Genomic DNA, 25,324 nt, shown 5'->3' on the forward strand with positions numbered 1-25,324 from the left:
ATGTCTGAAGCATGTGCTTCAGAAGTTTTGTAAGCCAAGAAAAAAAAAGAAAGCAATCTGTGCTGACTTGGCCTGCCAAAAATGGTGAATCTGGAAGCAATTACAGAAAATCAACAGCTGAGTCTGTTAGTTCCTCGGCACCTTGGGTGTGGTGGGAAAAGCTTTGTGAGGGACACAGTTGTATTTGTGTGATCTGGCTGAATGGAAGACACATGCAGCTGAATATGCAGCCTTTGCATTCATTGATTCAGGTTGGGTGACATGTTTGGATTGCAGCAAGTTGTCTACATAGTGTTGCATTGACTGTTTGCAACTTCTCCTGAAATTCCATCCATGCTAGTGAAGTATGCTTCTGAAATCAAGAAATGAGGGCATAGAAATGTTGGTTGGACGGCACGCTGAAGATCACCCCACTCGAAGCTGGACAGCCAAAACTGTTAGGTCAGCTGTGCCTTTATCCAGCCAAGTTGTGAAAACTCTCCAAGGCAGGAACTGTCACCGCTTCCCTGGAGCATCTGGTAAAGAAAGCTTTCCTAATTGCAAGCCTGACCCTCCCCACCTGCCATGTGTGCCTGTTGCCCCTTGTTGCATTCTCTGAAACCCCCAAGAATCTGGACCTGTCGTCTTTGAACCTTTTTTTCAGGCAGACATGGGCTGCTGTTCCATCAGCATTTAGGCTTCCCTTCACTGTGAAAAACAAGCCCAATTCCCTTCCCCTCTCTCATGCTGCATCTGCACACCAGACACTGGACCATAGTGGCACCCCTCGGCTGGACCTTTCCAGTTTATTTCACATCCCCCTTGAGACAGGAGTCCCAAAACTGGATGTTGTACTCCACCTGCAGACTTACCAGTGCCATGCAGACATCCAGTTCATTCTGCTGGCCACCCTCCTTCCAGCACTCTGACCATGCAATCTGCAGTTAGCTGTTTGCAGTAAGATCATATTCTAGTCTCATACTCCTCTTGTCACCCACCATAGCCCCCAAGTCCTTTCCAGCACAGCTGTTTCTTCACAGCTTGAAGTTATTCTGTCCCACACACAGAACCTTTAAATGTCTCCTTGTTGAACTTCATAGGGTTGCTGAGATTGCTGTTGTGGTAGAGGTACATAGTTCTTGCAATTGCTCTTCTAATTTATCACATTTTTAGAGGATACTGATGACACAGCAACAGAGCTCCAGGTACTACCAACTCTTTCAGTTGCTCAGAGCCCCCAGAAGTCTCTTAGCTGCTATCAGTGACACAACATACCTTGATCTCACAGGGACACTGAAAATCCCTCTTCTTTACTTTCTTGATTTCCCACACCCACCTTCATTTTTCTTAAGGCTCACATATTCATTCATTTCTTTTTTATCCAGATGGGGTCTTTTCCCTGAATTGTGCCCACTTCTGCTGGCAACCCAGTCCTGGCCCTCTCTCTGTCACTAGCATGGAGTATCAGTGCTGAAGGTCCCAGGCAAGAGCAGCTCCTCCGTGTGGAAAAGTGCCTGTGGGAGGCCATGGCCATGGCCCACTGTCCTCTCTCCTACTCTTTGCTCCCTCACCAAGCCAAATAACAAAGCAGTTGTTCCTGACAAGCAGATGGGGATGAATTGGCAAGGAGCCCGGATTCCTTATAACTTAATCTCTGTCTACTCAGCTGTAAGTAAAGAGAGTTTTGTCTCAAAAGAACATGATTTCTTTGGCTTTCCCACCAAATATTTGCTCACTGACATATTTTTATTCTCACACTGTTTTCCTGAGAGAAGAAATGGATAGTTAGATTTCCAGCTACTGTGAAAAATGATCCATGGGTAAGGGAGGATGGACCAGAGGCCATTTGATAAAAGGCAGATTATTTCTGATGAGCATATTGTGACAATTGCAAGTTTTTTTTCTGTCTATAAAATGCTATCCTACCTCAGATATTATAACAGAAGGAATTCAAGGCATAGAGAAGCATGGTCTTCCACTTACTCCAAGGAAATCATGTTGAGCTAGATGAGTGGAGTAATTCACATAGAATGATTATGAAGTCCATTTTGTTAGGAACAGACAAAAAAACAAATTAACATTAAGCTGTCAAGTGACATCATATTTCAATGTGCAAGAAGTCATAATCAAATTCCTTGCTGCTAGAATATAGCAACAAACCTTTAAGCATCCATAACCTCTTTCTTTGTCAGACAAAGTACAAAGGGTCATTAGTTTTTCTCCTTTGACTGTGTTTTTCAGTTCTTACAGAACTGGGAGAAGGAATGGACACGTGTAACTCCTGCAGAAGCTACAGGAGGGGGATGTAGGCCAAAATCCACACAGATGGAATATGAGATGTCTTCCCTCTTCCCCAGTTGCCCACTGTTTTTAATAAAATGCTGAGTGAAGGGGTAAGCATTAGCTGGCAGTGAGTAATTGGCAGGTACAGAGATTATACTACCTGCTGTCAAGCCAAGGCTGAAGTCACGAACAGAATCATGCAAGTATATTAGATATTCCTGATATGTCCAGAAAGTTTTCCAGCAAAGGCAATAGTTTCCATTTTACATGCCTGATAAGATTCAATCCTCCCCTGACAAGAATGGAGAGCTCCCAATAAACCCATCCTAGGTAATGAGTGAGAACAACTGCAAAAGGAGTCAGGCTTTGAACTCAGGGGTTTTACCCATGTTGGCTCCACTGGAAGCCTGGTTTCTCCCAGAAAGGAGCGATATATTTTGGTCAGGAGTTGATTCAGGAATTAAGGGGAGGACGGCACAGGGGCACTGAGGGCTGGCAGGAACATGGAAGAAGCTGGCTCCATTTCTGGGACCGCATGGTTTTCCTGTGTGTAGCAGGAAACCTGTGGTATAATCGTCCGTGTGTCCCAGGGCTGAGAGCAGAGGGCTCCTAACAAAGTGAAGATCAGGTGCTGGTGCTGCAGGCAGATGGCAAAGGCCCAGCCACAGAGGGCACCCACTGTGGCTTGCCACTGCTAGTCATGGCTATATTTAGAAGCTTTGGTTAATGAAGTAAAAGATATATGAGGAAATAGCTGCTACTTCTGTGCATAGTAATGGTGCTTGGTGGCAGTCCCGAGGCCAAGAAGCCGTGCCTGAGGCTATCATGTTCTCTCGGTGAGCGCTGTGTCACGGCTCTTCCCTGCTCCAGCGCTGCTCTCCTCCGCAGCCTCAGCAGCCCCAGCAGAAGGAGAAGGCTTCACCAGCCAGCGAGCCACCACCCTGCCTTAACCTCTGCTCAGAGCGGAGCAGCCGTGCGTGTCCACCCCACACTACCAAACAAAAAGGCTGCCAACCCACTCCGGACCTTGGGTTGGCCCCTGAAGTGGCTGCTGAACGCTCCCTCGCTGCCAGTTGATAAGCTTTGGTGCTTTGCAATTCCCCTTTCCAATTACTGGCCCTGCTCCCAGCGCTGGCTGGGCCTGGTGTGTGCAAACAGCCAGGCAGCGACGCAGGGACTGCGGGGCTTAGGGTGGAAAGACATGGGAGAAACAGTGAACCAGAGCAGGGACTTGTATCAATCACTGGGAGGGCATCATCTCACAGCTGCTTTTTGTAGAAACCCTTGGAGGTGCCTGCTTGACTGAAGATGGAGTCATCTGGATGAGCCATGCAGAAGCAGCCCTTGTAAGTGTGGGAGCAGGGACTCGGTGAGCATCCAGGTAAGGGATGTCGTGGCATGTGGATGTTGAGGCCAGGTGACATGTAAATATTTTTCTGAAGTGGCTTGGGTATAATTTATTATTTTTGGGGGCATGAAAACAGAGAGGGTGAGCCCTGCTACCCTTTTTTCTTTACCTGCATTGCCATATTGCTAAAAGAAGCTTGAGGGAATTGTCCATATAAATCTAAAAATTCAGCTGTTAAATACCAACACTGTTATTGTAGGTATTGTGGGTTTGATATTTCCCCTTATCATAGGCACATTATAATTTCTATAACATCCATGTAAAGTGACCTGAAGCTCCAGAGCTGACCTTCTGTGACTGTGAGTCAATAAAGAGTGGTCCTGCAGTCATCAGCTATCTGCTGGCTCACTTCACAGAGACACCAACATGAAAGAGTGTGCCCAGTGAGGATGTCTGGTGGAAATTCCAGCTGGCTTAAGACTGGAACCCTCCTCCCATCTCCTCCTGAAGCAGATAGAGCCATGCTGTGTGCCAGACATCCCTATGGCATATTTTGTACCTGAGACTGCTTTGCAAATAGGACAAGTCATGGTGGAGCTCATGCAGCCAGAGTCACTCACAAGAGATGGACAAGCGACCTGTGGAATGCAGAGGGCAAAAGTGGGGAGTTAGCATCTTCATTTCCTCACTTCCCCAAATTCCCTTTTCCTGGAAGCTGGGCTCCTCACTCAGGCTGACACTGAGGTTTTATTGGTGTGAGACTGCAATCCAGCTCAGACTGCCACTGCAGGGACTGCTCTTCACAATTAGCTGAGAAGACAGGTCTCTAGAGGGACAAAGGGCTTCTCACCAGGAGAAAGAACTCTCAAAGTGTCAGCTCAAAAGCAAATCCTATCTAAATTGAGAACAAAGAGACTGCTGAGACTACTGGATGGGTTATGATTTTTAATACTCTAAAGAGTTACCTTTCTGAAAAGATTTTTATTAAAAAAAATAAAAACATGAGTGTGAGCAAATCATGAAGATCCAGTCTTGGCCTAGAAAGAAAAGAGGTAACATGCATGGCCTAGCAACTATCCTAAAACCCCTGTGGCAAGCAATAATCTTGAAAAAGCCAGTGCAAGCTATGTTTTCAATTTATAAATTAAATGTGTTTAAAATTTATGAACTTTGACTGCACGAGTAACTACTTCTTTAGACTTTAGGGCTGCATGTTTCCTTGGCTTTTTTCACGGTAAAGTAAAACACATTTCTAATAAACATGGAAAGAGATTCCAAGCTAGAGTCACTACTTTTATGTAAAGGACCCTCCAGACTCATTAAAAAAGTTTACCACCTAAATAAAGCAAGCACATTGTAATTCTTTAACTCATAAAGTTGGTAATATACACAGAATATTAGCCTACTCTTACATGTACACCGCTCGGCATCGATGAATGACATACAGTAAGGGGTTTACTGTGAGGAAATTAGCATATAAAACTATGTTTTGGTAAGTCTTAGACTGAAAGACAAACTGGAGGAACAAGAAGACGTAAGTTGGGCTCTGCTCTGATTTGCTGAGTAAGCATGGGAAGTTACATACAGGTACTGAGCTAAAGCTGTAGCTGTAACCAAAATCACTCTGTTTCTCCTAGTTTGTATCAAGTGTTTAGTTCCCTTTGACAGTCAGCAGTGGAAATGGGGATGGGGGTCTATCCACCATGCATTGGCCCACAACACGAGGCTGTGGCCCAAACATCTGACACCATGCACTTCCCTTTCCCAGCACTGATGCATCCACAGCTAGAGTGGAGTTTTGGGACTTCTGCCTCAAGGGGAAGGTGAAATAAACTGGAAAGGTCCTGCTAAGGGCTGCAACCATGGTCCAGTGTCTGGAGTGCAGATGCAGCAAGAGAGAGGTGGAAGGAGCTGAGCTTGTTTTTCCCAGTGAAGGGAAACCCAAAGCAGGTCTGCTTGAAGAGCAGGTACAAAAAGGACAAATCCAAACCCTTCTTGGTCACATCAGAGGACTTGACAAGGGACAACAGGCACACGTGGAAGATGGAGATGTTCAGCCTAGCCTTTTCCATCAAATGCTCCAGAGAGGTGATGGTGGCTCCTTGGATGCTTGGAGGCTTTTTATGACTTAGCTAGATAAGGCTAATTTAATGGTATGTCAGTTGTGATAGTCCTGTTCTGACAGAAAGTTAGACTAGGTGAGCTCCAGCAGTCTCATGCAACCAGCATTTCTGTGATTCTGTGGGTTTTTTTCCCAGAGCAACAGAGAAGCATGTCCCAAACCATCAGCCAGCTCACCTGGTCAGAAGGAGAGGGCAGCTCTGCCGGATGCCATCTCCTGAGAGCTGGTCTCAGCCTGGCACTTACAAGTGTACATCAGTGTAGCTGGGGTTCAGAATCAAGACTGCAAACAAACCTGTCAGCCTCAGCTAGCCAGTGTCTTAAAGTCACTGATATCTGACTTCCATGTGGTTGTGCCTTGCAGTAGTCACACCTCAATATATTTGTGCATGTCAAAGTAGCACACTGACAGAATCTTGGGTCTTCAAAATTCATCTTTCAGCAAGAAGTCACAATATTTTCAAGTCCAGTGATGAAAAATCCCTCATCGACTTTTACTCTGCTTTAGCAGACACTTTGGTCCGTATGTGAAGCCTTGTATGTGTAATTTGTATTCAGTTCTTCTCCTGCATTGGAATTAGTCAAATGAGAATCACAGGCTTAGCTTTTTCTGGTTAAAACTCTCCTCTGCAGAAACCCTCTCCTGGCTGTCCTTAGGAAAGTGTCCCCAACCCTTCCATGGTCTCAAAGCTGGCACAGACAGTTCTCTCCCTACCTTACAGCTTCTTTCCTTTTAGGCTACAGAGCTGCTGAAAATAACATTGGAAATCTCACTTCACAGTTTCTTGCATGATAGCAAGCAACAGAAACCACCCAAAAGAGCACCTTTTCCTGAGCCTACTCTCATGTTTGCAAAAAGGGTGGGGCTGCTGAGCAAACAGACCTGTTCCCTCTCTGATTACTTTGATACTAAGACCATATGGGCCTCCGAGCTGGTACCCACTCCCTGGAGCTTTTGTTTGTGGATATTGCTTGTTCCTCTGGAAAAAAAAAACCCCAACAAAAACAATCTAAAAACAAACCCCAATGATTTTACTAAGTGAAACAAGCAGGTACGGTAGTGCTGCATATGGTGCTAGTAAAATTGTAATAGTAAAAGTTGGCAAGAGTCAAGCAGCCTTTGTATTAATTCTCTGGAGCTTCAGGTAGAGCCTAATGTAATTACTTGCTTTACTTTGTAGCATTTTAAGAGAGAAGTGTGTGTTTTAAAAAGTTATATTTCCAAATAAAGTGGTCGGGTCTGGAGAAGAAAAAGTGCCTGATTCTGGTCTCTCTGAATTCAATAGCAAAACTCCCGTTGACTTAAATCAGAGCAGGATTATGTCCCAAATCTAAGAAATAACAGCAAACAGACTGTGCTGGTTTTTAATTCACTGTCCAGGCTACCAGTTTGTAACTTTTTCCTATTTTTCATTCACTTAAGTTGCAGAAGGTTTGTCTGTCCTCAGCTCCACTGTCTGCATCTGAATATTAGAACTGAGTTGGTTTTTTTTCCCATGAAGACAGCTATTTTGCAGACATCTCAGTGTAAGTGGGTGAGTCCAGAAATCCTGAATCTCACCCACACAAACACAGTGATTTCATTCAAGAAACAACTGAGTCATGCTTTTCATAGACTTGCAGAATATCCTGAGTTGGACAGGATGCACAAGGATCATGGACTCCAACTCCTGACCCTGCACAGGACAACCCCAAGAATCACACCCTGTGTATGAGAGCATTGTCCAAATGCCTCTTGGACTCTGTCAGGCTGATGCTGTGACCTCTTCCCTAGAGAGCCCATTCTGATGTTCAGCGACTCTCTGAGTGAAAAATCTTCCTAAAACCCAACCTAAACCTACCCTGACACAGCTTCATTCCATTCCCTTGAGTTCTGTTGCTGGTCATTGGTGGGAAGGGATCAGTGGCTGCTCCTCTTCTTCCCCTTATGAGGAAGTTGTAGACCACAGAAATGTCAATTATTTCAAAATTCCCCAATTTGTCAAAGTGCCACAAATTTAACTTTCCTAGGTAGATTCAAAAGCCCTAAATATTGAAGTCACTGACATTGTTCCAAGAAGAATAAAGTGTTTGAGTGCTTGCTAGAAGGGGATTTTGATTTTTTCTGACTTTATTTTTGTGATCAATTGAGGGATTAACTAGGATTAACTTTCCTGTTGATAGCAAGCCCGTGATCTTTAGAACCTGCCTCTCATTAATTGAACTCTGTCAATCTATGTCATTTGCAAACTCTCATCAAAAGTTAGGCAAGGCTGGAATAAGTCTCACCAGCAGCCTAACTCAAGCTGCAATTGATAATATTAATAAAGACTGACCATTTGATCACCAAATTATAAAATAACATGGATCTATTGCTTTTATTTCTTGGTTTTGGTATGTAACATATAAAGACAGCACTGGTGGGAACCATTTTTAACTTGGATGTCCAAAATCATCTTAATGTACATTTTTTTTCTTTAACTAGCTTGTAATTTTAAACTTCTTCCACAGCACCTGCTTTCTTGGTACATGTATGTCTCCTTGATTTTCACTTATTGCCTGAATTAACAAGGCTGAAATGCACCAAGATCCTTGCTCTGCCTAAATGTTGGCTAAATAATTAGATCCCCAGGTCCCCCTATACATAAATGGTACATGAAGGAGCCTTCCACAGCCACCTGGTGCCAAACAGAGGCTTCTATCAGCTGCAGTTCACCTTCTCTTATGGTTCCTATAAGGAATGGATTTTCCAGCACCTTGGCTCGCCCAAGGTGTTTCTGTTCAAGTGTTTATGGTCTCTAATCAGCACCTAACTTGCCTGTACTGGAGTTTATCCCATACCTACAGTGGGGTTTTCCTTAGGGCTTCTCCTGGCCTGCTTTCAATCTCTGGGATCATGTGCCTCCAGAGTGAGATGGAAAGCACATTTTAATAAATGGACAAAGCCTCCAGTAAAGCTGCACTGGCTCTTGGTAATTTCAGTCCAGTGAACCACAGGGCTTATGATTGAGGTTTTCTTGTTGATTCTCTACAGCCTCTGTAGATTTCCTTACAAGATGAGGGAAACAGTGTCCTGAGCTTGAGGTGGCACCTGCTCCAGCTGGGACTGGTGGGAGCTTTCACCTGCCTTGGCTTTGTGTGCCCTGTATACCGAGAGCTCCTCCACACCTTAGGAAATGCATCAGCATTGACTCTGGGTGTGACCTCTGGTGCTCTCCCTCATCACATGGGTTCTAATGACAGATGACACCTTTAAAAGCCAAATATATAAAAGCCAAATATATAAAAGCCAAAGGTGTCTTCCAGGAAGCAGGGCCTCACTGCTCTCAGGGTGTTTTGCTTCTTCCCATTGGTTTCTTTCCTCCCTTCTCCCCACAACTGGCTTTGTGTAAAGAGGACTGTCTCTGAAAACAAATTAAACAGCAGCACATACACCAGTGCCCTTATTTTTGCTATGAAGCAACATTCACTCCCTGACGTGTGCCAAGGAGCTGCTGGCAAGCTGGAAGGCTGCACAAGTCCTTGGGACTGCCTGTACAAACACAAGTTGTTACGATGTGCCTGCAAAAACTCGTGAATATGTTTGGGAACATGGAAATGCCTGCTGGTCCCTGCGGTTCAGACAATAAGAACAGAGGGACATAAGGGTCCCAAAACACTCTGCAGCCGTGTCCTCCCAGCCAAGCCTTCCACACTTCAGGGCCCTGAACCTCTTTCTCCCTCTCCTCCTGCAAGCCCTGATTAAGCTGTGAACAGGAGCTTGGTGACCTTTCTGCAAGGATATGTAGTGATGGGACAAGGTGCAATGGCTTTAAACTGAGAGAGGGCAGGTTTGGATTAAATATCAGGAAAAAATTCTTACCTGTGAGGGTGGTGGGACACTAGAACTGTCCCCAGAAAAGCTGTGGATGTCCCATCCCTGGAAGTGTTTAAGGCCAGAATGGATGGGGCTTCGAGTAACCTGGTTAACAGAAGGTGTGCCTTCCCATGGCAGGGTGGTGGGAATAAGATGACCTTTAAGGCTTTTTTCATCCCAAACCATTGTGATTAATTCAGTACTGTTTCACATGTTGCAAAGGGGAAGGATTTGCCTCCACCCAAGGTGCCCACCAGCATGATAGTATGGTACATACAGTGGCAACATCAGGGCAAAACATTTCTGTTGAACTCTTACAACACAAGGAAAATGCATTTTTCTATGGAAAACTTCATGGGAAGAGCTCCTGAGGGCATTGCCCTCACAGCCCTGGAGGATGTTTGCTTTCATGAGGAAAGATGTTTTACAGTGGCTGCACTATATTGACCAGGTTTTGCTCCCTGACACTGTACACCCATCACCTTCCACCATCCAGAAATCCCCAGTCCTCCTTATTGTGAGGCATTTCCCAGTCCAGTGCAGGGCCTTAGGTCCAGGTCCTCCCCAAAGGCAGTGTCACCAGAGCAGCAGCTTGGCAGAGGGTGAGAGCGTGGAAAGTGAGAGTTTGCTTAATGTCAGTGGTGATTGCTGGCGGCATTTCCGCCAGCTAAATATGGGGGTAGCCACTAAAAACAAATGCCAAAACCACTGAAATTGAGGGGGTTTTGGTCTGGTTTCTAACAGGAGCTGTAATTGCCAGGTTCAACTCTGAATAATTTCACGCTAAGTAAGGACGTGCAACAGTCCAAGGTTTGAGAACATGAGAGTTAGCCCAGAACTTTTTCTCAGTTTTGCTTTGAGGTAAGTTGGTGATTCAGAGCGAAACCTGGCTAAAACCATGATGGTTACTTACTTTTAAATGATACCCTACCCAGGAACATTTGAGGCACGTAAATGAGAGCTCTCTGTGCCCAAAGAGGCTGAAGTTCACTTCAGGCAGGAGAGCAAACTTCCAAGGAAGGCCGTGCGGGAAGCTCTCTAGGGGAATCGTAGGTATTTCCCTCAGGCAGGTTTAACACCTCATTTTCTTAAATTTCTTTAATCCATACACACCAAGAAGCAAAGATTTTAAACCAGAGATTTTGGTGCAGCAGCTCCCATGAAGCCTGGCCATGGCTGGGACCCCATTCCTGCCCACATCCTCTCTGTTGGGTGGAGGTGAAGAAATCTGAAGACGTGTTTGATGAAGGTGCCAGTGTGGGAGACACTTGGCACTGAAGCTTTTGGGAAAAATCGGCTTCCAAGCGCTGTGGTAGGGAAGGTTTTGCACAGGACGCTGCGTGCTTAAAAAGCCGTCTTAAAAAAAAAAGAAAAAAAAGAAAGAAAAAAAAAAAAAAGTATTTTCCGTCCGATTTCTTCCTCCTTCCTTTACGTTAGTCGGCTGTTCTAACTCCGTCCCCTCCTTGCACAGACCTTTCCCGGAGCGCTGGCCAAGGCAGGTGCGTGCCCGCACATCCTCCCGCCGGTGCGGGCTGCCCAGCGCTGCGGGGCCGCTCCCTCGTTGTGACGGTGACCTCTAGTGGCACCGGGAGCCGCCTCCCGCTCCGGACCGCTCCTCCTCCGGACACCCACCCCAGCGCTGCCGCCATTCACCTCTGCACTTCGGGAAAGGAAGGTGGAAGCAAAATGGACTCTGGCTCTCGAATTTTCTGCATCCAGGTGCGCCGACACCCGGTGCCTGTAATTTGTGATAGGTATTTATTGAGTACATTTCCCCAATATTAAACCTGCTTCCCAGGATACTGGACTGCAGATTTCACATCTAGGTAACCTAAAAAGTAGCATCTGAGGATTAAAATCTATTTTTGCTGTCTCTCCTTTTTCCTAATTTCTTGTGGTAAATCAACATTTTTTTGGCATCTGGTACTATGGAGAGGATGTGGTTTGGAGCTCAGAAGTTCATTTCCCCTCCATGTTCCCTCCCTGCTCCAGATAGGCCCAGAAAGAGAAGAGAGTCGCCTTCTACTCCTGCACTTCTTCCCACTTCTTTCCCTGCTGGCGCTTTCACACAAGACCAGACACCTAGGCAAAACCAAGTCCCTGACCCAAAATGGGCTGATGTACTCAGCCTCATCTCTCTCCTATCTGGGCATCCTTGGGTGAGAAGCCAGTCCCATATGTCCCTGTCTGATCAATATCTTCTACACAGGGCAAGGAGGCTTCCTGCCACCCAGGCCAGCTGCCATCACCTCAGCAGCCCCTGTGGTCCCAGGAGCAATGGCTGCTGCATGGAGGAATGCCTGAGCTGGCCTTTGCCACACTCCATCCACAGCAAGCAGGGCTGTGCCGACTTGTCTTAAATCCACAAGTCATGTGGGATGACGCATTTTCTCCCCTTACAAAAATCACTTTTCTTCCTTTAAATGTGGGGGGTTTTCACCAAGTCCTCACCCTGCCTCGCCTGTGCAGGCTCTGTCACGAGCCCCATACAAGGCTTCACAACTGGTGTGCAGCAGCAATCATGCAGAGATGACAGCAACCACTTCCTCCCTCTGCCACCTCTGTGAATCTGCACCAGGACCTGCAGACAGCTCTGCACACTCTCCTCAGATCGAGCCTGGAGAAACATCTGCCATCAGAAATTCAAAAGTCACTCAGCACTTCTTCCCTGCTGCACCATGCACACACAGGAGTGACAGCGAAGTGACTGGCCCTGTGGCCCTTGGAGCATCTTATATTGGGATCAGCAGCATCACTGTGGCTTTGGTAGGCTGTGGTTCCTTCCTGTGCCTCCTGGAAGCCCTCGAGGTGTTAACACATCAGCCCGCTCAACCCCGGCATCACCCTGCTCAGGGCTGAGTGCCAAGGCCCTGCAGGCACCCTGCATCCTCAGGAGGGCAGAGAAAGTTCAAAGTTTATCACCTGAGAAAGGGGGATTTGCACCTTAGCCGTCACCCTTCTTCCACACCACCCGGCTCCTCACCGGCGGGCAGGACAGCACATCTCACCCAGCTGCACAGAGACATGTTAGAGAACATCTCCTTGGAGGAAACAGTCCTTAAGTAAACATTTAGATCGGTCTAAGGACATGGTTTGCCACCTCCTGAGCTGGGTGGCTCAGCAGACATTCATTTAACCTGCCCTCTGGACCCAGCATTCAGTGTCCCAGCAGAGAGCATGATCTATCTGCTTAGGGTTATTTCTTTCACAGAAGCCCACACTCTATGCATGGATTTGCATCTAATTAGCATTTCCTTAGTGGGCTCTCTACTCAAGGGCCACAGTGTGGTACCTTTCTTTTATCTTGCTCTGGTTTCTGATAAAAACTGGGTCATCCAAGTGGTAAGGCCTGTCAAGCTTAGTACAGTTTACCTGTACTAAGACCTTCTCCTTTCACAAGAACTCTTTGTGAAGGTATTTGAGCCCTTGGCCCAGCCAGCCACAGGGAATCTACCCACAGATATGCTCCACCTGAAAGAACAGGATGAAGACATTCATATCTCAAGAAGAAAACGTGTTCCTGAGCATAAAACCACCTTCCCCCTCATCCTCGCTTCAGTCAGCCGCTACAAACATTACAAATACTAATCACATTGACCATACATATCACACCAGAAAAAGTGTTTGTGGTTTTTATGTAACAGGTCAGCCATACAAATTAAATATTGGGAACAACTGTCTGCAAAATAAAAAGCATGCAAGCAGAGACATTGAGAGTGACTTGGGTGATCCAGCAGCACAAAGCCACTGGGCAAATGCCTACCTGTGTTGGTGAGTCTGGCTTCACACCTGGCTGCTGAGGGTTTGGTGGGTCACCCGTGCGTACAGAGCCTGGAAGTGAAGCACAGTTTGGCTGGCGAGATGTGGTGAGGCAGTGGGAGCCGAGTGTCGGGATGCAATGGGAGCCCTGTCTGTCCTTGGAAGAATGGCAGGACTGGCCTCCAGCCGGTGTCCCTCTGGCAGCCAGGGTGGTTTGGCTGTGACCAGACCTTTTGTTCCCTGTTACAAGAAAGAGCTGAAGGCAGAAACTGCTTTTTCACCTCGAGGCATTCCGTCTGCCAGCCATAGCCAGGCTATTAATTCATGAACCAAGTGTGGGTGGGGAGACTGTGCATATCCTTATCTGCACCTTCCGAGGAGTAGCAAAGTCAAGCAAATGAAACTACACTGTCTCCATTTCTAGTAAATAACTAATTGTACTCTTCATAAAGGCTGGCATTTAAATCAACTTAGAATGATCACTCTATTGTCCCAGAGTACTTGAATGCATTAAAAAAGACACATCCTAAAAAACACCCCAAAAACCCACAAAAAAAAAACAGCAACAAAAAAAACCCAACCAAGAAGAAAACCCAACCAAAACCCAACAAAACAGAAAACCCTACTAATAAGACCACTGCAAGGAAGTGCCTTTGCTCTATTTGTGAATTGTGTAGTTAATGGTCAAAGCCAGCTGAAGTCATCAGATGACTACCACACTGGAGAGATGGGAAATTACTGGTCTCCCTCCAATTTCCCCCAGCTCTTGAAAAAGAAAAAATCACCTTTGTTTCTTGCCCTTTTAGAAATATTCTTCCTTATTCCCATTTTCTATCAGCCAAGCTTTACTCATTCTGACACCAACAATTTGCAACCAGAGTGGCCACTTCCCCTCCCAAGAAGGGACATTCACATGGTTATAGGCAGCCAGTGATTGAAGACACATTTAGGACCAGAGCTGAATTCCTGCTCTCCTGAGGGCAGCCAGCTGTAGATGATGCGATACCAGGTGTGCTGCATGTGATGGTACTAAAGAACCAGCAGCACTGCTGCAACAGCGGGGTAAGGAAGGAGACCTGCTCCTGCACTTGAAAATGATTTTGAAGTAGCAGGATTTTAGACATCTTCGAGCTCAGACTTTGCTCGTGGGGGTGAAGAACAAAACACTTCTTTCTGACTGCACATCTCAAGGTTACACACTTTAACAGCACCAAAGTGTCTGGACTGCTGCAATTAATGCTAGTGGAGCACCAAACAACAACACCAAAAACAAATTAAAAAATAATAATCAGAAACTTGTTTCCACAAATGATGCAAACATCACAAGCAAAATACCAGGGGAATAACAAATGAATTATTTTAATAGCCTCTAAATGCTTCCATCATGGCTTACAGGAAAGTTCCCTTTTTGGGATTTCTGGTTTCATGATGCTAAACCATACAAGGGCAGTTTGTAAAGAAACCAGTATATACCACTTAATTCCCTGCCTCAGATCCCTGTCCATGAGATGCAAATCATCTCTCTGTGTCTCATGGCAGAGGTAAAATCTGTGCAAATGCTAGGGTGGTGAGCAGTGGGGATGCTTGGCCCCTGATGGAGGGGAATCATCCCTGTCTGCAAGTCGCTGCCTTGGGAGTGCTGGGGCTTCCCACTTGTGCAAAGCCTTCCCAATAGGAAGGAGCTTAGAGCCATGGGGCCTTCAAAGCCAATTTTTTTCCCTCTGTGCTGAGGTCAGGCAGGGGCCTCTTTTGGCCCGGCTGAGCTGTGTCTCATGACTTTGTGGGGTGGCTGAATGTGATGCTGAGCAGGCTCCCACTTTTATGTGTAAAGGAGCAGGTTTGTTGTTTCATAGAAGCATCTTCCCTTAAACTAAGATCTGATTCCTGTTTTTCCTAAAAAAAGCTTTGTTTTGAGGCCAATTTTCTATATCTCCCATGTGCATTAAAAACTTTCCTGAAGATGCAAAAAGCTTGTACAATGTTTTTTTGTAGTTTTTATGGAGTGCTTGGAAGTCTCTCCACTTTCAATTATGATGACAGACCAAACTCTTCATGATCACAAATTGTTTAAAGCATTAAGCATCAAATGTAGCTACAGTACAGCCCAGAGACTCAAGTGTTTTCAATAAGCATTAGCAGCTAAAATGTTGCAGTCTCCATGAATACATTACATGTGAGAGAAATGCCAGGAAGAAAATTTTTCTCTATGAAGTAATAATTTGGAAAATATATTCCCAGGTGTGGAAGGAAAGAGACCAACCTCAACTTCTACTCAGGAAACAAGACTGGAGAAGCAAAGGCATGTAATAAACACATTAAAACAATATTTAGCCAACAAACCTTGAAAACTACTATTTAAGGTGGAAAGGATCTGTCTGGTCTTACAAGCAAGCCCTAAAGGGCAAAATTTGATGGCTGCAAAATAAATTCTTCCACGTAATCCAGACCATTACAGCATACCCAAAATTCAATCTCACTGAATGCTTAAGTCAGTTGAATTAAATATTAAACATTGAATGTTTAAGTCAATCTGCTTTACACAGTACATTTTCTTATGTAGACACAAAGAGCTGCAACGCAGCAAAGAGAAAAGGAGCAGAAGGTGTAGAGGGTTTGGTGAAGTCCCTTGCCCATTGCAAGTGGAATTCAGTGGAGAAGATCTGCTAGGGAAGGGAGCTGCAGGGAAGTGTAAACCCAGGCCCTACACAGGAGCAAAAGCAACACCAAAGAGCCACATAGACGTTCTGTCCCTATAAATGAAGGCCTTGCTGCATTCAGAGTCTGTCCCTAGCCAGCCCAGGTCCCGTGCAGACGTGCAGCATGTGCAGGGGTGTGTGACAGCCTTTGGCTGGGTGATGCTGACTGCTTCCTCCTGGGGCTGCACCCTGCTCGTGCTCGGCGCCGCGTGGGCCACTCTCCGCGGGTGAATCACTGTTGTGGTGCAAACAGATTTGTCTCTTTGCTCTGCCCTCACCGGAGTCTAGGCAGCAATAGCCACAAAAGCCAGACTTCACTCTGATCACCACTGGTAAGGGAGGCCTTCGTTAAAAAAGGTTTTAATTAATAAATATTTTTATTCTGCAGCGAGCTGGTCTCACCGTCTCCCAAAAGCCACAGGATTCTGCAGGATGAGGGGTTGAGGAGGTGGAAATACACAGAGGTGTGGAGTGCTTGGGGCTGGCTCTGCACCTGATACAGGCACCCTTTGAGCAGGCAAGAACAAACAGCTCTGAAAAAAAATGAAATGCTGAGATCTCCAACTATTCACTCACCGTGACTTCTCTGAGGTTTCCTTTCCCACAATAAAGCACAGAGCACCCTGCTCCCTCACTTGCAAGTGCTGGGTAGATAAATCAGCAGACAAAGCTGAGGAACTGAGGTGGGTTGAAAACTGCATAGCTAGACCCTGAGTGTGAGGATCAGCAGGACAGATTCTAGTTGGAGGCCAGTAACTCATTGTGTGCTCCAGGGGTCAATACTGGGTCCAGTCCTGTTCAGCATCCTCATTAATGACACGGACAGAGTGGCAGAGGGCACCTCCAGCACATTTACTGTTGACACCAAGCTGGGCAGAGTGACTGATATGCCACAATGGTGCTGCCATCCAGAGGGACCCTCACAGGCTGGAGAAATGGGCTGGCAGGAATTTGTTCAAGCTCAGCAAGGAGAAATGCAAAGTCCTGCACCTGCAGAAGAACACCCCGAGGCACCAGTACAGGCTGGGGCCCAGCCAGCTGGAAAGCAGCTCTGCGGAGGAAAGGACCCCAGGATCCTGGTGGACACCAAGCTGAACACGAGGCACCAATGTGCCCTTGGGCATCCTGGGGTCCCTTAGGCAAAATGTTGCCAGCAATTTTGGGAAGATGATTCTTGCTCTCTGCTCAGCCCTGGTGAGGCCACACTCAGGGTCCTGGGATTGGTTCTGGGCTCCTCTGTACACAAAGACATAGACATACTGGAGAGAGTCCAGCAAAGGGACACAAAGATGATGAAGAGATTGGAGCATGTCTCCTGAGAGGAAAAGCTGAGAAAACTGGCACTGTTCACCTGGAGAAGAGAAGGCTGAGTGGGATCTCAGTGATGTCTATAAATTCCTGCAGGAAGGGTGCAAGCAGGACACAGCCAGGCTCTGTGTGGCGGTGTCCAGTGACAGGATCAGAGGCACAACCTGAAACACAGGAGGATCTGTGTGAACAATGAGAAATATTTTTTCACAGTGAGGGCAACTGAGCACGGGCACACGTTGCCCAGACAGGTTGTGGAGTCTCCATCCTTGCAGATATTCACAAGCTGTCTCAACACAGTCCTGGGCACTCAGGTCTGGGTGTCTCTGCTTTAGCAGTGTGGTCAAACCAGCTGCCCCTCAGAGGTTCCCGTCCAACTTCCACTCTGTGATTCTCTGAGGCATTGGTGCACAGAACTCCATGGAAACGCTCATGAGGATGCTCATTCTTGCCATAGGATTTACCTGGTATGTGTTAAATACAGCCAAAAAGTGGTCATAACATGGCCCAAACACTGAGCTCAAAGAATAAATGGAAAAGGCTCACAAGTCACAAAATATGAAGGTGCCATGCCAAAATAAATTGTTGTATAGGATCATGGAGATCCAGACAGAACTAAGATGTGCATTTTTGGCACTTTCTCTACCACCAACACTCATTTCTGTGTTTTGTGATCATCTTCTGCGTTGGTTGTTTTTGATCATGTTGTAGCTGTACGTTAGGAATGTGTGTCTGCACATACAGCACTTGTGGCCCTGGCATAAGATAAAAACAGATAAAAATAGGACCTCAGTTCTCCAAACTTGCTTTATGATTGTGTTTTTTTTTTTTTTAATAAGCATTTAAATGTTGTTTTTAACCACAGAAATCAGATATCAAGAAAACTTTCATCTTATTCCTGCAAAAGCAAAATGGAGTTTCTAAGTCATAGCACAGCGTGGGAGAAAGTGTGTTTCATGCTCACTGGAGGAAGTTATTTCAGAATGTGAATTTCATTGGTATTTATCCTGCTAAGCTGCCCTGACCCTCTTGACTAAGAGCTGCCCCTGTTAGCACAGCTACCCCCCCTCTGCAGCCAGGCTTAATGAAGCCACAGACACATGGAAATAGAGGTGGTCATGTGGCCCACACACAGGGCTTCATGCCCACATTTTGGGACTGGAGTCAGGGGAATGTGGAAGGAAGCAGCTCCCAAAGCTGCTGCCATGTTGTGCTCCACTGCTTGGGATGTTGAAATGAGCTGTGCCACCTCTCTGACTGTCGTGACTTGGTGCTGCACCATCATTTCCAGAGCTGGTGCTGCGTGTGCAAAACAAAATCAGTCATATCATGCAGAAGCAGATTTCAGCTGCTTTGTTATTCAGTAGTTCCCACTTCGATTTAGGGACAGATTAGGTTTCAAACATAACAAAACTCCAGTAATTGTTTTCTTCAGATTTTTATCAGAAATTAGTAGGAATCTTGCGATTTTTATTCCTCTACAATTCCCATCATATCAAGCTAAAGCCTCTAAAACATTGCCCTCCCCATGTAGATGCTGTTATTGGATGGACAGATGAATGTAAAAATCAGGGATTCTCCTAATTTCTAATCTTTCAAATTTCATAATCTACTGCCAGATGAGTAATGGTGACCTGGGATGCAGTGGCTGAGCTGTGGAAAATCCCTGACTGTTGCATCAAAACTGAAAGCACCTGGAGATTTTTGTGTCTACACCCAAAGCTTCCTGAAAATGTTTTGCACTAGAAGAGAGCAAAAGTAACCAAAGCCAATGGGGAAAACGAAAAGGGAGAGGAGAGGATGATACAATGGAAAGAGGAGGCACAAACTTTCTGCTGTCTCTGTGTGAAGGGGCTGTTACCTCATTTGTTATGCTGCCTTGCCCTCAGAAAGTCCAGCTCCAAATCATCTCTCAACTCTGGGAAATCCCACCAGATGTAAACAACTACCTGAGGGTGGCTTTGCACCTTCAGAAGAAGCCCTGGAGGAAGCTCAGTGATGGATCTCCCAGCAAGTGCCTCCAGGTGTGGCTCTTTTTGAGCTTCCCTCGCTGGCTGCAGCCCCCATCATGGCTGGGCTCAGCTGATGGCCTCAAGAACCTGATCCCAGAGGATCTGCAGCCTGGCTTTTCTGCTGGGCTGGGAAGAAACATCCTTGGCAAGGTGTCCAGCAGCAAAAGGAGGCTGCAGGGAGCCTTTGTGGGATGGCAGAGTGCGGTGTGCTCTGAGGATGGTGTGAGAAGAGCCGCAGTGACTCTGAGGTGCACATCTGTTCTGAAATACCCAACATCTGGCTCTGGAAGTGGTATGTGGTGGCTGCCAGGCAGGGACCTGGCTGGAGTAGTGCCATGGTTAAGGACCATGATGCACATTTCAGGAGAAAGCCCCTCCATGCCAAGTGTCTGCACAGGACTCCTGCAGAAGGTGTCCCCTGTGCCCTGGCTGGGTCCCTGGCAGCAGGGACACCCTGGGACAGCAGGGACACCCTGGGACAGCAGGTCCTGCTCACCCTGGGATAGATACCTGGGCTGTGGGACTCTGCTTGCACCCTGCCAGGCCCAAGGAAGTGTCTTTATGCAAACATGGACACAACAGAAGAAAGCCTAGGCCCAGCTTTGAAGTCAAATCTCACTCCTCAAATCCCACGCCACATCCCACCGGGCTCAGTAAAGGGCAGTGTCTCTTCAATGAGATGGCTGCAAACTGGGGTGGACAGGCCTTCTCTGCCCTGTGGGAGGGGAGGTCTGGTCTCAGCTGATCCGGTGTTGCAGAGGCAGGGAGCAGATGCCCAGAGCTGGGAAGAGGATCCCCTTGGTCCCTTGCCCCATCGGAAGGGGCCTTGCCTGCTGTGCAGTGCGGAGCGGTGCGGCTGTGCCGGCCTTGCTGGAGCCGTGCAAACGGGTGGAGCTGGGCTGCACTCCTGTAGCACAGCACCTGCAGCACACAGGGCAGGAGCGTGTTTTGCACAAAAGAAGAACCCACTTCCTTTGTTCTGCACTGCAAAAAGAAAAAATAAAATCAGGTGGAGAGCACTGTTTTCCCTCCATCTTATTCCCAAGGCCCTGGGCACAGCTGTCACCCTGGACACGGCTGTCACCCAGAACTTTGAGCTCTTCCATCTGTTTTCAAGGCTGGTGATGCCTTGGCTCATCTCCCTCCTCTGCACAGGGGCTGAGACCCCACCGATCCTCCTTTATCCAGGCCCCCCTTCGACACGACACCTCCTGCTCTGGTGGGCTCCCAGAGAAGTCCTCCATCCCCAGGCAGGTGGCAGCTGCTGGGTCACCAGCTCGTGATGCCTCTTCTGGGATCTGCAGCTCTCCTTTCAGTGCCTGCGTGAGCACAGAGCCCAGGGGACGGCAGGGGTTCTACAGAGGGCCTGACTGACTGCTCGGAAAAGTCCCGGACATAAATTTGCATCACGAACCTCCCCGTCCATCCCTGCCAAGCACTGGTGATTCTGACCGGGCTGAGGTGCTGTGGGCCCCTGAGTGGAAGCCAATAGCATTTTGCTGAGCTTCATCCAAATTTGTTTCCTCCACGGTGTTAATTTGCGGAGATAAAACTCTCACATGACAGAGTGTAATGAGGGTGGGCAGGAGCTTTGCAGGGTCAGTGCCACGGTGAGCCCCGAATCCGTGACCAGCACTGGTTCCAGCTGCAGCTCTTTGTTGTGCAGCGCTCTGGGGAGATGAAAGGATGCTCCTGGATCCACTCGCTGGTGTGGGCTCAGGATTTCTGTAGAGGTAACACTTCTCTAATGTTAAATCCATTGGCTGTTTTCACCATCACGATGAAACAGCCCAAGAACATTCGAGCCCCACACAAGTCTGATTAGCTTAACTCTTGACAGATGTGCGAGTAGAAAGTCCCTATTTTGCTAGGGAATATTTTTAATAATTTACTCAGCAGTTATTCTGGTATTAGCAGACCTTTCCCTCTGTGTAATATAAAGCCTCGAGCAACAAAAGTATCTCCATTAACAGATGCTTGTTAGCCAATTTTCACTATTACTCTTGCTAGGTACCTTCAACTTCTAGTAAATTCATGACAATAATGTGTAATTTCTATACAAATGACTCACAGTACACGAGTACACAGATTAGTACTGAGTTTAATGTCACTGTTTTAAAACATTAGAAATATTATGCAATTAAATAATCAGTTGAGCTTTACTGACCCAGAGGGAGATATGTGAGTTTAGCTTAACTGTAATCTTAACCTTCGTATTTCTTGGCTTCACTTTTTCAGTAGCATCCTGAAAACCCCATGATGGGAATTTCCTGGTTTACTAGGAATTTTTTTGAGGGATAAAACCAGACACCAGCAAGATCATCACCACCACCACAAAAAAACCCCAAACCCTAGAACCACTAAAAAAAAAAGCATAGAAATTCCTCTTGGGATTTGAAAACCCTAGTGGTCTCCAGTAAAAAAGCCACCATGGGGAAGGCCATCCTGCTGCTTGAAGGGCAGGCCGGGCTTCTGCAAACATTTTGGGAAGTGCTGGGAAGGAAAGTACTCTCTCCATGCTGTAGGACACACACATACAGGGCTGAGGGATAAATCACAGCCGTCCACAGCTCAGCAGTCCGTGGGGACAGAGCCCGCCGTGAGAGTTCCAGCTGGGACAAGGGGCTTTGCCCCACTTTCACCACACAATATATCATCTTAATAACAAAAGCATTTTTCCACTAAGGGAAAACTCTTTCATTCAACTCAGTCTCTGCCCTAAGGAGCCGTGCCTGGTGATGTCTCTGTGTGTGTGTGAAAGGCAAATATGGGTTTTACCACAGGCACAGCATGGCTCGCACTGGCCACAGGCACAGCAGAAGATTGTGCCCTTGAAGATTTGCCTCAGCTTTATTGCAAAAGCTGCCCTTGTCCAGCGGCGCTGCCGTGGCCGTGTGTGTGTCTGTGCCTGGGGTGAGAACTCCGCACGTGAAGCAGAGCTGAAGTTGTTTTCATCGTTCAGTTGCATTTTGCATCCTTGTAGAAGTTTTCAGAGTAAAACCCGAAGTCGGCTCAGATGTCGGGAGCGATTGCCGCGCAGGTACAGTCATTTATCTTCTGCAGCACAGCCACTACTGAGAATATCCCCCGCGGCGGCAGCGTGCCTCTCGCATACCGAAAGAGAGAGAAAAAAGAAAAAAGCCCCACCCAGAAGGAGCACAGTTGTACTAACCCTAAGAAAAAACAAAAACCAACAACAAAAACCAACAAACAAAAAAACCCCCCAAACCTCACGGTGCTTTTATAATGTGAGCGAATCGCGGGAGGCGCTCACACGGCCGGGGAGCCCCGAGGGCCGGACACGGGCAGGAGGCTCCGCGCCCGCCGCCCCCCAAAATCCGGGCGGGAGGAGCAGGAGGCGGAGGAAAAGAAGAAGGCGACGGCATCGCCGCTCTCAGGTTGGAGCCCCTGACCTCCCTTTTGTGCGTGTGGGTTTGAGCATCCCAGCCCCTGGGGGTCCTCGCTGCCGGGACAAGAGGCAGCGCTGTGCCCGTCCCGTCCCGTCTGTCCCGTCTGTCCCGTCTGTCCCGTCTGTCCCGTCTGTCCCGTCCCGTCTGTCCCGTCTGTCCCGTCTGTCCCGTCTGTCCCGTCCCGGTGCGGAGGGCTCGCGGCGGGCGGGGGGCGCGTCCCGGGAGCTGCTGCAGCCCCGCAGCCGAGGGGACACCGCTGTCGCCAGGCGTGAGCCACCAGAGCGTGCCCAAAGCGGGAGGGCGTGCGGAGAGGGGGGCTTCGGTGCCGGGCTGTTCCCAGCTCCCCGATCGGACGAGCATGGGGCACGGGATTTTTGGGGAAGGTTGGGGTTTGTTTTTTGTTTTTTTTGTAAGGCTTGGTTTTCTCCTCTCGTTGAATTTCTTCAGTTTTGTTCCTGCTTGGTCCCACCCGAGGGTTGCGAAGGTGCTCCTCAGCACTTCTGCCCGTCGGTCCCCCAGCCCTCCCGGTCCCTGGCCAATTTTTGGGCATTTTCTCAATGAAGTTCCCCGTTCCCCTCGCAGTAATGAGTAAATGACATCATTGCCACCAGATGAGTTTGGGACCTTCCTTGTGTGACAGGCAATTCCCCCTCCCAGCAGCTCCAGTCATTTTTCATATTGATTGGACCTGCAAAAAAATAAAATTAAGAGTTAGCTCGTGATAAGAAAAGGAGAATGAGTCACAGCCACTGTTGGGATGCTCTCATCAAAAACACAAGAGAAGCATTTTTCCAAATGACTCGAGCTGTGTGCTGCTGTGTGGCTTTAGCAGGGGATGGGGCTTTTGCTTTGTGATGAGGGCCAGCTCTAAGGGTGCCACTCCTGTTATCAATAAGCTGCAAGTTTCATGTCTTTTCTTATTCCAAGGGACAGAGAGCAAGAGCTTGTGGGGCACCATGGAAATGGCTCTTGTAGAGGACGTGTTCCTGCACACCAACCTCACCTCCAGCAACCAGAGCAGCTGCAATGTGCACAACCACCACTTCTCAACCAAAGTCACCTTCTCCCTTTTCTACGTCATCCTGCTGGTGTTTGGTGCCTGTGGGAATGTCCTGGCCCTCTGTATCACCTTCCAGCGCAGGAAGAAGAAACTCAACTCCACCGACCTCTACCTGGTGAACCTGGCCCTCTCTGATGCCCTCTTCACCCTGGCACTGCCGGGCAGGATCGCCTACTACATCCTGGAGTCTGACTGGCCCTTTGGGGACTGGTTCTGCCGGATCACAGCTTTCATTTTCTACATGAACACCTATGTGAGCATCTACTTCATGACCTGTGTGAGCGTGGACCGCTACGTTGCCGTGGTGCGCACCAGGCACCCCGGCAGGATTCGGAAGATGAGCCGTGCCAGGGGCATCTGCGTCCTCATCTGGTCCTTGGTGTTCCTGCAGACGGCTCCGCTGCTCCTGTGGCCCATGACGCGAAGGATGGGAGACAAGCTGACGTGCATGGAGTACTTCAACTTTGAGGAGATTCCCAATCTGCCCTACCTGCTCCTGGTGGCCTGCATGATTGGTTTCTTCCTGCCTGTGGGCATCATCTTGGTGTGCTATGTGAGGATCAACCTCAAGCTCTGCCAGACGGCCAAGGAGAACCCGCTGACAGTGAAGAATGGGCACCACCACCGGGCCTTCACTGTCATCCTGGTGGTGCTACTGGCTGTCCTGCTCTGCTTCAGTCCCTACCACCTCAACATTGTCCAGTTCATGGTCAGGAAGATCCTCTACCAGCCATCCTGCCGGGAGCAGCAAGCCTTCAAGATGTCCCTGCAAGTCACTGTGGCATTCATGAACCTCAACTGCTGCATCGACCCCATCATCTACTTCTTCGCCTTCCGGGGCTACAAGCGGAGGCTGCTCCGCATCTTCAGGAACAGCGGCTCCCTGGCCACCTCCTCCACTGCCAAGACCCCCTCAGACAGCAACAGCAACAGCCAGCCACACGGCTCCAGCTCCGTCTAGCAGCACAAACCTTTTGCCCTGGCCTTGACTTGTGGACCATCCCTGATGGCAGAAGGTGGAGTCTAGCTGCAGGACCGGCACCTTCAACAGCTCCATCGCTCCCCTGCCTGGCGCCAGGGGCTCTTGCAAAGCCAACCCGGCAGGGACAAAGCCCTGCGTGGCTCTGCCTGCCTGGCTCTGTGCTCAGCACTGCTGCACCTGCCAGCCTGGAGCACAGAGAGGCACCCTTTCATCCCAGCTCCAGAGGAGGCAGCTCCTGCAGCTGCTCTGGCTGGCACACCCAGCTGGAGGTTTCCCAGCACTGTACTGCACTTCTCTCTCATGCCTGTCCCTTTCCCCTGTGGGGCTGGAGTGGGCTGGTAGCCACCATGGGTGTTCCTCTGTCCCTTTCCCCTGTGGGGCTGGAGTGGGCTGGTAGCCACCATGGGTGTCCCTCTGCCCCATCCTCTGCACTGCCCCTGCAGCAGCACTATAGCAGCATGCCCGCAGGCCTCAGGGCAGGCAGCAAGGAGAGATGGACTCAGGGCATTTCAGGGAAAGGCTGGCATGTTA

The 25,324-nt window shown here is 48.1% G+C and overlaps 1 protein-coding gene and 1 long non-coding RNA gene across 2 annotated transcripts; both read left to right on the forward strand.

Moving 5' to 3' along the window:
- The first annotated feature begins 1,564 nt into the window (after positions 1–1,564).
- LOC111945254 (uncharacterized) lies at positions 1,565–2,376 on the forward strand. Its single transcript, XR_015284442.1, has 2 exons — positions 1,565–1,647; positions 2,221–2,376. It is a non-coding gene; the product is annotated as an uncharacterized LOC111945254 (long non-coding RNA).
- A 21,311-nt stretch (positions 2,377–23,687) lies between these two features.
- On the forward strand, positions 23,688–25,015 carry LOC111922741 (G protein-coupled receptor 183-like). Its single transcript, XM_023918309.2, has one exon. It carries the CDS (start codon positions 23,708–23,710, stop codon positions 24,770–24,772), a length of 1,065 nt encoding a protein of 354 aa, XP_023774077.2. The 5' UTR covers positions 23,688–23,707; the 3' UTR covers positions 24,773–25,015.
- The last annotated feature ends 309 nt before the right edge of the window (positions 25,016–25,324 follow it).

Source organism: Cyanistes caeruleus, chromosome 3 (genome assembly GCF_971803275.1).
Source record: "Cyanistes caeruleus chromosome 3, bCyaCae1.hap1.1, whole genome shotgun sequence".
In the NCBI taxonomy this organism is placed as follows: Eukaryota; Metazoa; Chordata; class Aves; order Passeriformes; family Paridae; genus Cyanistes; species Cyanistes caeruleus.

Bases quoted from the DNA above. Each gene is read 5' to 3' on its own strand.
- LOC111922741 (XM_023918309.2), top strand. From the start codon at position 23,708: ATGGAAATGGCTCTTGTAGAGGACGTGTTCCTGCACACCAACCTCACC.